The sequence below is a fragment of the Doryrhamphus excisus genome, chromosome 15 (assembly GCF_030265055.1).
Source record: "Doryrhamphus excisus isolate RoL2022-K1 chromosome 15, RoL_Dexc_1.0, whole genome shotgun sequence".
Classification (NCBI taxonomy): Eukaryota; Metazoa; Chordata; class Actinopteri; order Syngnathiformes; family Syngnathidae; genus Doryrhamphus; species Doryrhamphus excisus.
In genome coordinates, this window is record NC_080480.1 from 6,455,007 (window position 1) to 6,467,122 (window position 12,116).

The 12,116-nt window shown below is 46.2% G+C and overlaps 1 protein-coding gene across 9 annotated transcripts in view; it reads right to left on the bottom strand.

Annotated features, from left to right (window-relative positions):
- Positions 1-3,336: 3,336 nt before the first annotated feature.
- The window catches only part of hoxb3a (homeobox B3a), a 56,316-nt gene continuing 47,536 nt past the window's right edge, over positions 3,337-12,116 (bottom strand). For 7 of the 9 annotated variants that reach the window (XM_058048368.1, XM_058048373.1, XM_058048372.1 and 4 more), the window contains 2 exons: positions 8,654-9,333; positions 3,337-7,088 (listed from right to left, as the gene is read on the bottom strand). In XM_058048368.1, the coding sequence (XP_057904351.1) occupies positions 6,214-7,088; positions 8,654-9,212 (1,434 nt within the window). In that variant the 5' untranslated portion in view covers positions 9,213-9,333 and the 3' untranslated portion in view covers positions 3,337-6,213. Of the gene's footprint in view, positions 7,089-8,653; positions 9,334-10,999; positions 11,334-12,116 lie in introns of those variants that run through there. The other 2 variants (XM_058048374.1, XM_058048375.1) reach the window with 2 other exon arrangements.

Sequence of the window (12,116 nt, forward strand, 5' to 3'; positions counted from 1 at the left end):
ATTACTCGCGTATGGGGACCAGGGTGGGATAAAACTGAAGAACCGTGGGGCGAAAATGCAGCCAATTCCTGGTCACGTGACCCGAACGAGCCAATGGGAAGGGCCGGGCCTGGTGGCGGCTCGGACTGTGGGAAGCCGCCTGATTATTTGTCTAGGAAAATGTGGCGAACGGGGGCTATATGGCAAAAATCCTGCCATTGTTTGGTCACGCCAGGAGGTGAATCGAGCGGAGTAGAGGAGCTTAATGGCTGCCGGTTGCCATGTGGACCGAGTGGGCGTCCTGTCATCCGAGCGCCGAACAATGGCGCATCCCTCCCGTCAGACCCTCTCCACTTTGGACCCTTCCAAGCACCGACACCATGCTACAACGCGATATTTACCGTCGTCACATTTTTTACATTCGCATTTACACGAGGCGACATGTCTGAAAAGGAGGAGGAAGAAGCAGAGCTTATTGCTAGTTTCATGTTTACATAGATTTCATTGAACATACTGACACTTCCTGTCACAATTTCTTCATAAAAATGAAAAACGTGGACATTTTAAATGTTTAAAATAATCAAATTAAATAATAAATTAATTTTATTCATATTTCTATCTGAAATTTTGTATTTAAAATTCTATTACTCATTTTCAAAATAATAATTTTATGAATTTCATTGAATTTGTTTCATCATTTAATCACATGCGTTATTTAATTATATTTGCATAATTTTTATTTTTATAATTGTGAATGCATGCAAAGGAAAAACAAGAGAAATGTGTTTTTTTAATTAAATAAATGAAAATTAAATCAATATTGTAGAATAAAATCCATCATTAGTAGTCTGCGTGGAAGATAAGCCTGAGATTGTCTCCTGTGTGTGTGTGTGAGGGTGTGTATGTGTGTGTGTGTGATGTGTTTTTGTTGACAGAGTGAGAGTTCACACTGAGGTCGGCCTGCAACTCCTCTTGGATTCAAGATAAAAACTCAACGTCAGCACAAACCCCACAGCCAGTCACGTGACGCCAAAGTTGCTATAGCAGGAAATTAGGACGCCACCTGAAATAGTTTTTTTTTGGTGGGAAAATGGAAGTCCAAAACGTGCAAAGGTTATTCTGAGAGCGCCCGGGGAAGCCTCCGTGGCTGGTAATCAATCTTGAGCCTGACAGCCCCTCTCTTCCCCTAAATAACACGCAAGCCTCCCATCTTTCTACACCTCTTTTCTCATCTGATCAGCTTTGTCTATGTACTGCAAATGCAACTTCAATGCATGTATATGAAATCATAGCATTAAAGACATACCCACATTTGTTTTGCATAGGCCTCTTTATCTGACGCGGGGTGGGGGGAGAAAAGGCAGAAATTTGTGTGGGAGTTCAGGCCCATTGAGCCTATGAAGGCTGGGATTTCAAGGCAAACACACACACTACCAAGTATGGACGGTTGGTAGAAAACAGATATTTTCTTTAGAGGCGTTGCTGGAATGCATCGTTTCTACCCAACACATTGCTCTATATGTTGGTATAGGTGGGTTATTATAGGTTTTCAAGTTCATTGGACCGCCATTTCATGTTACTTTTTTTTTTTTGCTTAGCACCCCCCACCATCTGTTTTTATGAGGTAATAAATTAACTCCGACCTCTGCTTATTGGTGTTTTTATTGTCTGTGAGTACAAGTCAAATGTAAAGGGAAGTACAGTGGTTATTTATGGGGGGGCTGATTTATGTCTCATGTGCTGGGCTGCTCTCCTCAGTGGAGAGAAAGCCAATGTGGAAGCTCCAAAACATGTGAGAGCCATGGTTCCAACCTGGAGGGATATCAACTATCAACACAAATGCAGTTATATTCATTCATTCATTCATTCATTTTCTTTTCCTCACGAGGGTCTCGGGGGTGCTGGAGCCTATCCCAGCTGTCTTTGGGCGAGAGGCGGGGTACACCCTGGACTGGTCGCCAGCCAATCGCAGGGCACATATAGACAAACAACCATTCACACTCACATTCATACCTATGGACAATTTGGAGTCGCCAATTAACCTAGCATGTTTTTGGAATGTGGGAGGAAACCGGAGTACCCGGAGAAAACCCATGCATGCACAGGGAGAACATGCAAACTCCACACAGAGATGGCCGAGGGTGGAATTGAACCCTGGTCTCCTAGCTGTGAGGTCTGCGCGCTAACCACTCAACCGCTGTGCCGCCCAAATGCAGTTATATGACTTATAAAAACTACATTCTTTGTTTAGCTAATAAAAAGCATGCATCAGCAGAACGTGTTTGAATGTGTCCCTTGGCATCTGGACTGCTGGACTTAGCCCATGAAGCCCCTGAGTGTCGTACAGGTCTACTGGACCAGTAGTCCTCACTGGGGTGGTGGGTATACTGTCGAAACCCTTGATACCACAGAGAGTGTAAGACTCTCTTAGTCTGACTACTGTTTAAAGGGTTACATGGCTCCCTTTTGAGGGCGAGACCTCGAAGAACTCACAGCCTGCTTTTCACAACCCTCTTCCATCCAGCTGAAGCACAATTGAGTAACCCATTTCTAATGTCCTCAAAGCTGGATCCTCTACTTTAAAGCTGCTCCCCCTCGGCTTTGGTTTGTTGTGCTTGTTGAGGACCTGGAATCATTTACTCATCTGTTTGCAATCAGAAGGACCTGTTGATTTCTCATGTAATGGGAGCAACCTGAAAGGAAATCCCTTCAACAATACTGTTTACTCTTTTATATCACAGAAGACTCAAGTATATAATAGAGGAATATAATAGAGGAATCATGGACATAAAAGGACTGGAGTCTTGTCTTTGGGTGAGGGCCAGGGTACAGCCCGGACTGGTTGGCAGCCAATCGTAGGCACAACTATTTGAACTCACATTCACACAGTCTCCGATTAACTTAGCATGCATGTTTTTGGAATGTGAGAGGAAGCTGGAGTACCCGAGGAGGACCCATGCATTGGGAGAACATGCAAACTCCACACAGAACTATTCCAACCGAGATACAAAACCATAAACTCCAGACTGTGAGGCTAACCACAAGGTCACCACGCTCCCAAACATTCCTTCCAAACTTGATTCTGGTATGTTGGTAAATACCAGACTTGCTCCACCTTGCAGGGGAAGTAGCTTATTGCTATTGTAGTCTGTTGTCACCCCCTCCTTAAGGAGATGAGGGGGAAAACAAGAATATTTATAAGGAGAAGTCATGTCAAATCAGAGCAACTGTAAACGTCAAGCCAACACACCGCAGCTTCCCATGCGGTATCAGGTACACATGTGATGCATTTGACATTGGACATCAGGGTCAAGGTCATCTTCTCGAGAGACTTCAGACAAGGTCGTGAATTTGGGAATGTTGACATTTTATTCATTGCTTATTCAAACCCTGTACCTTGAAACAGTCGGCATAAAGTAACATTTTATTCAGGAATTGTGGACAGACAAGTCTAAACAACAAATCAAAAGTTGCTAAAGGGCAAATCAAGTGTTTTTTTTTTCTTTTTCAGGTAATACTTTGCCAAAATACTCCATAGGCATGGATGGGGGGCCAAGCCCCACCCTGCATGTTCCCCGTACATGTCAAGACATTTACGTACAAGGGTCATTGTAGGAACTTAAAAACTACCTTTTTCCTATCAAAGTACAACAACTCAAATGTAACTTCAGTACAATCGACAAGAAGAAACACAATGCTGTTTTTTTTTTCATAACAGGTAAATGCTAGAAAATTACAGTATTTTTTCTCAATATAAATACGTGAAGGATAAATAATGATAATACAAAACTGGCTATAACAAATAAATATTTTATGCTCACTTGTACGCACGTTTGCGAAAGACTCTTTGATTGGAGGGCCTTCCGTCCTCAAAATAACATTTGATTTTTTTTTTTATTTTTTTTTTTACTGTTACCCATCAAAATGTAAACTCTAAGTGCAAGAATGATGCACAGACGTGAAAAGCCTCCGTGGTATGTCTGCACCTTTCAGAAATATCACACCATTTCCATTTCCAGAGCTTCACGGAGCACCAAGTGGGCCAAACATGCCTTCAACATCCACATCCTTCCTTTCACACCTGTGGATTGTCCCAAACTCATTCCCACGGATGCTCCAAGCTCATAAACCTCCGTGCTTTTCCAAAAGGTGCCGCACACCTCAGCTCAGAGTCCTGTCACATGCATTGTTCTTCAAATACGATATACCCTGTATCCATCGGAAAAGTCAAGTTATGGCCCAAAAAAAAACAAGAACTGGCGTCCGCCGCTGGACGTCAACTCTTCTAGAAATGAAAGAGAGGGAGAAAATGGGCACCCCAATGTAAAATCGATAGTATTCTCCACTCTCGTGTACCCTGTATCCATGATGTGCCAAAAGAAGGAACGTTTCAACAAAGCAAGCGGCTGCACGCATCAACAACAGCAAGCTAGCTTAGCACTGCTGTGCGTTCAAAGGCTGATACGTACGTCGTGCGTGTCGTCCAGGGAAGCTATGCTAGCCGTGAAGCCGGACGACGTGTGAAGAGATGGCAGAATAAAAAGCTTGCCCTCTTCGGGGGGCGTGTGCTATTTTTAGACATAGACACAGTGTGTGGAGGCCATGTCCACACCAACATTTGCAAAAAACACACACTAATCTCTCTCATCTGACTTGGTTGCGCATTTCATTACATTTGTTCATCAATATTTGTGTGGATTTGTATCTTTTGGGGTATTGTGGCGTTGATGCTGGACTTTTTGAAGTTCTTCACCCTGAAGAACCTCAAACCCAGGTGGAACTATTCAAGGACAAGACACATGTCTTTGTCATAACAATGCATGTTGGTGTGGACATAGCCTGAATACAGACATACGAGTATAGGCAGGGGGGGTGAAAAGAGACCAAGGAACGCGAGTCAGTGGTTTTGATGTACTTCCCGGACGGGCGAGGGTGAAAACCCAACATTAGCTGGTCCAGATACACTCGGCAACAAGGCCTGTGATGGATCCAAGCGCAGCAGGAATACGTTTCCTAATATTTCTTTACTGCTCATTCATTCATTCATTTTCTACCACCTATCCCCACGAGGGTTGCGGGGGTGCTGGAGCCTATCCCAGCTGTCTTCAGGCTAGAGGCAGGGTACACCCTGGACTGGTGGCCAGCCAATTACAGGGCACATATAGACAAACAACCATTCACACTCACATTCATACCTATGGACAATTTGGAGTCGGCAATTAACCTAGCGTGTTTTTGGAATGTGGGAGGAAACCGGAATACCCGGAGAAAACCCAAAGATGGCCGAGGGTGGAATTGAACTGGGGTCTCCTAGCTGTGAGGCCTGCAAGCTAACCACTCGCCCTGTGCTGAAACCATTCATTCATTCATTCATTTTCTACCGCTTTTCCTCACAAGGGTCGCGGGGGGTGCTGGAGTCTATCCCAAGTGTCTTCGGGCGAGAGGCGGGGTACACCCTGGACTGGTCGCCAGCCAATCACAGGGCACATATAGACAAACAACCATTCACACTCACATTCATACCTATGGACAATTGGGAGTCGCCAATTAACCTAGCATGTTTTTGGAATGTCGGTGAAAACCCAAGCATGCAGGAGGAGAATATGCAAACTCCAAGGGGGTGGAATTGAACTCGGGTCTCCTTGCTGTGGGGCCTGCGCGCTAACCACTTGATCATCTATCTATGGGTCATCTATCGTAGGGGTGGAATCTCAACCTTCAGTTTGGTTCAGACTGTGTACTGATTTCCCTACCCTACTGTACCCAAAATGACCCGAGACCTTCAAACTACGGATGCTTCGATGCCACTGAGCGGTGTCGTCCGACATGATCGACATATGGCGAGAAATACCTTTCAACGCCGATGTAGTGTCTCGCTCTAACGCCAAAACAAAAAGCAGCCAAAACGCCGGACAACACTCGCCCATATGTGCGTGACAGTCAAACGGCTAAGCTAATTTTTGTTTGTTCTGGCTTATAACCCAAAAATAAGAATTGATGAAAAATGAGCAGCCTTTGTGAATACATACTTGGTCACCGATTCCGTGCATCCTTAAGCAGGATAAGCGCTAGAACAAGGTCGAGAGCAAACCACTGAATCGCTCCATTCTGTCTTGTCTATGCCATCCCTGTTCCTACAGGTAACCGCCCCCCCACCCCCATGTGTTAGTTAGGTCTGTTAGCGAGTCACATTACTTGTTCTCTGTGGTGTGTCTTCATGTTGGTCCGAGTCCACTACAGGTGAGTGAGTTTGGGTGCTTCTTGGATTCGGCCCTGAGTCGAGGTATGGTGCGCTGACAGCTCTTCGTATGTTGGATGCGTGGGCGGGTCACAGGGACCGGGGGGTACCCCTCCACTCACATGATGCTGGTTTGCGGCCGGCATGGGCCCCACGCCATTGTAGTCCACGGTTTGGTGATGGGGAGGCGTGGGGCCGAGGTGGTTCAAGCCGTACATAGAAGGCCCCGAGCCGGGCATAGGTTCCACATAGCTGCCACCCCCCACGTAGACTGGACTGGCCTGCATGTTAGTGGCAGTCCCAAAGCTGGCATTGTTGGCCTGCACCAAGCCATGGTGAGGATGGGGGTCGCTGTAGTCTGGATCCGGGTGACTATACTTCTGTTGGGGAGGGCAGCCCTTCATGGGGAGATTGGAATAGGCAGTGGACATGGAGTAAGACACTCCTTGGTGAGCTTTACCAAAGGACGGAGGAGATGGAGCATCGAAGCCTGATCCTCCTCCCCCACCGCCGCCGACCATGGGGTGCATTGAGTTGAGGAAGCTGGCAGAGGATTGCATGGGCAGGGGGGGGGATCCGGTTGGTGAAGGCCCTCCTGAGCTGGAACTTAATCCCTTAGATTTCTGGTCCTTTTTGTACTTCATGCGTCTGTTTTGGAACCAGATCTTGATCTGGCGCTCAGACAGGTTGAGCAGATTGGCCATCTCCACCCGCCGGGGTCGGCAAAGGTATCGGTTGAAATGGAACTCCTTCTCCAGTTCCACCAGTTGGCCGCTGGTGTACGCCGTGCGCGCTCGCTTGGACGCTGCGGACGACCCGCCGGTGGGACTTTTCTCCCCGCTGCTGCCGCTCTCACCTCCACCTGATGCTGCTGAGACAGGAAGGAAGAAGTTAACAAAGGAAGCATGCGTGCGGAACTAAAACAGAAAGATGAAGAAATATCTCCAAATGAATAAATCCTGCATGCAGCAAATAATCCAAACCTTGAAGTAGTTAGGCAAGGCTGGTGGGCAGGCAGAGCATATTATCCCCTGATATTAGTTGTCAACACTTCATAGCGGTGGCAGTTATTAAGAGATAAAGGCCCTGGTGCTGCTCATGGCAAGCTAAATTGCATCTTGGCTGTAAAGACAAATGGCCCGCAGCAACAACAGCTGCAGTCGAGGAACGACGAGCAGAAAGTATTGCGAGGTGGCCCAAAATACACGTTGGCTTCATTTCATAGCATGTTCTTGTGATGCGCAATCTTTTTTACAAACATGTTGATGGACCTGGAAAGGAGGAGGATGGCTTGTTAAGCTCTGAAACCTCATGGTACCCGGCACTGGAGGCAACGTGGGTGTGTTTGTGTTGCCTTGGTAACCACTGCATGTGCATCAGCATACACATGAACATCCATTCATTCATTCATTTTCTACCGCTTTTTCCTCACGAGGGTCGTGGGGGGTGCTGGAGCCTATCCCAGCTGTCTTTGGGCGAGAGGCGGGGTACACCCTGGACTGGTCGCCAGCCAATCACAGGGCACATATAGACAAACAACCATTCACACTCACATTCATACCTATGGACAATTTGGAGTGGCCAATTAACCTAGCATGTTTTTGGAATGTGGGAGGAAACCGGAGTACCCGGAGAAAACCCACGCATGCATGGGGAGAACATGCAAACTGCACACAGATGGCCGAGAGTGGAATTGAACCCTAGTCATATGAACATCCAATGATGACCAATTTTGGAAAATAGTTTGTTTACTCAAAACAACAAACAACATACAGTCAACAAACAATAAGGATACCCTTAAGAACTTCAGCTACCTTATAAAGCACTATATACACGCAAACTTTTAGTTTTAGAATTAGTATTAGTATTATTTAGCCTATGCTAAATAATAGTCTTGTCAACTTGATACTTCCAGGTTCTTCTATCAAGAAGACAAAAAACCTTCTCAGCCACGTGAAACACCACATCGCGCCCACGCCTGGGGCCAGGTTTGTCAGAGACAAACTCCATAGTGTCAAACCGGCTGCTCGGCACGTGTGCCCAAATACAGTGCACCGTGCTGGTAGTAGTCATGTCATGATATTTGATGAGGACAAATCCTCATTTCATCTAGTCCTTAGCACCAGGTGTGCACAAACTACTCAAAAAATCACTACTAAAATCAAAATGTTCATAAAGTAGATATGAAAATGTTATGGGTTATCGGTATCATATCGGCCTTGAGATGCAGAATGTTGGTACCGACTTGAAAAATGAGATGATTTTTTCCAACATGTACTGTGTGATGGTCAAGCTAGCCAGTAGCATTACATTAGTACCATTGCAGTACCACTGGTCATGTGTGCCCTGAAAATGGGTGTCAAATGGTTGCGGAGGATACAAAATGGAACAATAATAATAAATTGATGTATTGCTTTAGAATGTGGTAAAACACACCGTTGCAGGAGGTGTTGCTGGGGGAGCTGTTTTTCTGCTTGGTTGCTTGGCGAGATTCTTTCATCCAGGGAAAGATCTGCTTGGCCAAAGCGGGGTTGGAGGGCAGCGAAGAAGAGGAGGAGGAACTTGAGGACGAGGCAGAGGATGAGGAGGACTTATTGGGGCCTGCTTTGGGGACGGAAGAGGCTCCAGCACTGCCACCCGGCTGCTGAGCGGCGGTACTACCATCGCTGGAATTGGGGGCCAGCGTGGGGGACGCTTGAGAGCCAGTGTGGAGCTCAGGCGGCAGGGAGGGCCTCATGCAGCTGCCATTCAGCTCCTTGCTTTTGGCGAGCTGCTGGTGCCCGCCGCCACCACCCAGCGACTGCAAAGAGCACGCAGAGCGGTGGAAGGAGTCCACATCCAGATGGGTAGCGGACTGGAAGGCCGGCTGATGATGAGACTCTTGGACTTCATAACCCCCAAAGCCGTTAGGCGCCGCTGCCCCCCCTTGCACCTGATAGGACGAAAAGCCAGCAAAAAGCGTGGAGGAGCTGTCGTAGTATGTGGTCTTCTGCATGTCTGGGGGATGTGGCCGTGTTGTCTTGTGCACCGGTCCTTGCTGAGAACCACGGCCTGAAGACCATTTGGCATCAGGGGTCACGTGACGGTGGCTCTCCAACGCTCGCCTGCGATCTGACCTGAAAGGTTAGCAAAAGCAGAAACAAGAAATGAGAGAGATAAATCCATCTTCTGCCAATGAAAGGCGCCATGACATGAATAGAAACCAGCGCTTTTATTCCCTTACCTCCCCCCCTCCCCTCTCAGACACAGCACAGCCTGCAGATGCTCTTGTGGAGGGGGCATGAGGAGGGCAAACCTCTTTCTTTACACACACACACACACACACACGCACACACACACACACATTAAAACAAATACTGTATGTGTAGTCTATATATAGACTATATGTAATATACATTAGTGACAAATATATTATAATTCCCTCCTGCTGACTTTATAACATATGCGTATCTATCCATAGTAAGGTATGTTATGAATGAACATTTGCAATAAAAGTGTTATGTAAACAGTGAACAGAAATATGTTTGGACTGTATGAATTATTGCCTGTATTTTAGTGTGTGATTTTTTCAAAATAAAGGCAAGGCTGCATGTTGTTATTTCTGCCGTGTTCATTGCTTTTTGTAGCAGCATTGCAAATTTCTTATGTATTTTCTATTAGCAAAAACACAACTAAACCATTACAATTAAAGCGGATGGTTTGCAAAAAAATAGTAAATAGTAAACAAAAACAGAATAAAGAACAAACAATCCAAATACATGAAATCTGGTTTTTATGGCTGTTAAAAGTGTTTTTTTTTCCTTATCTGAGATGACACAGTCCAGTCCCTCTCTCTCCAGCTCTCAGCACATCACACATGTCAGCCATTTATCTTCTGCGAGACAAGCTGGAATCCTAATTATTTACTCTGAGGAATAGTCCCAAGCAGGACGAGGGGAGTAGGAGGACTACGTTATTAAATCATAAAGCTGTTTCACCATTACTAGAGGCCACGTAATGTCTCACACCCCCGCCCCCCACCACCTCGCATATAATACGATCACCAAGTTTAGCCTGAAAATGCTCTCATCCTGACACCAAACACACAACAAGAACGGCACAGGTCGGCCTTGGTGTCCTGTGACGCTCTTATCCCGGATATAAAATTACAAATGGCGCCTGCACTGATGCACCGTGCAAGAAAGACCAGAAATAATTAGGAAAACACACACACACACACATGTGAAATGTGTGTGTGTGACCATGCAGTAACAATAAAGAACCGCACTATTTTAATCTAATTAACACTTTACAGCATTGGTGTCGTTGATAATAATAAGTCAATAAAATTGTGAAAATATAATATTTATCGTCACGGGCAGCCACAACACAAAAGATATGGATGTTTTGTTAAGATCTTGACCTAGATCGGATTACTTTTAGCTTTCATCTTTCTTAGTAATTTGGACGGCCATGTTGTACAATGAAATACCGAATAAAAATATCAGCTAATAATAATAATAATAATAATAAAAGTCAGGTGGCATGCACGAGCTTGTTAACACCAGCAAACGAGAAGGTGTGTGTGCGTGTGTGCAATAAGCAGAATAAAGGGGGGGTGAGCAGGGGTGGTGGGTTGGGGGGGTGAATATTAGGTAAGAGGATATAAGGAGGGTATCTGAACTCTTCTTGAACCGCCGTTCCAGCCAAACGGGCCATAAATCAGCGAGCAACAAGCACATGATATTTCTGCTTTGTTGCATCGGCGCTCGGCCTGCAAGCCCGCCGGGTTGATCCTCTTACCTTCTTACCTTCTTCCCTTCTTCCCTCTCAGCACCGCCGGTCCCGGTCCAAAGCCGACAGGACCGAGCAAGGCCGCATCACAGACACACGGTCCTCATGGAGATGTCGGATCCGTGAAAGAAATAAATCCCGGCCTTTCCGGATCCTCGTCGTCTATTTGCTGCACGATCTGGATCTCCGCCACAACAACACCTCTTCTTCTTCCTCCTCCTCCTCCTCCTCCTCCTGGCGCCAGCGGCCGCGGAGGGCGGCAAGCCGGACGCCGTGTGGCATGAACGGATGAGCGAGGTGGGCAGATCCGAGACTCCGGTGATGGAGGGGGTATTCACGGACAGGCTACCGGCAAGGCTATAGCTAGCGAGGCTTACCGGGAGCCCCTCGAATGCCTGTTCAATACCCCCCCACCCCCTCCCCGCCCCTGCTCCCCTCCGCCCCAGTACCGCGCCGCCTGCACCAACAACAATGGCCTGGAATTTCCTCGGTTTTAAATTTCTTCCAGCACAGTCACAAAGAACCCGAAGATGCAAGAAAACAACATCTCATAGCATCTCTGAGGGCTCCACCATCATGGGTGCTCCGTTCTCCGGCTGCCATGAACGTCTCACCGCATGTTTTCCTCTCTTCTTCCCCCCAAAAATCCGCACGGAACAATCCTGACCCTCTCCCACGATCTCATTCACAGACACACCATCTTGTTATCGTCATCGTCACCTTCATCATCTTCACGCGCACATGTTCCTTCCGCAATAGCATGAATGCACCATGGATACCTCACATTTGGTCTATGGACACCACGTGACCACACCACGTGGGTCCTCCAAAAACATGACCCATTTATTCCAGAAAGAAATATCAATCATTATTGATTATCTTTGAATGGAAGTGAAAAGCAGCTGTGATCTTATTATTGCAAAAAAAACACACGAGGAAGAACAAAAAATACTAAAAAAAAATAAAAAAAATCTGTGATGTCATGTCCCATACATGCGTCATATCACATTATGAAAAAATAAACTAAACAATTAATTTGGTTGCATGAGAATAAAGTCAAAATATTAATGAAAAAAGTCCCATTGGAAAAAAGCTGCAATGAACTTGTAATACAGTATTATGATAG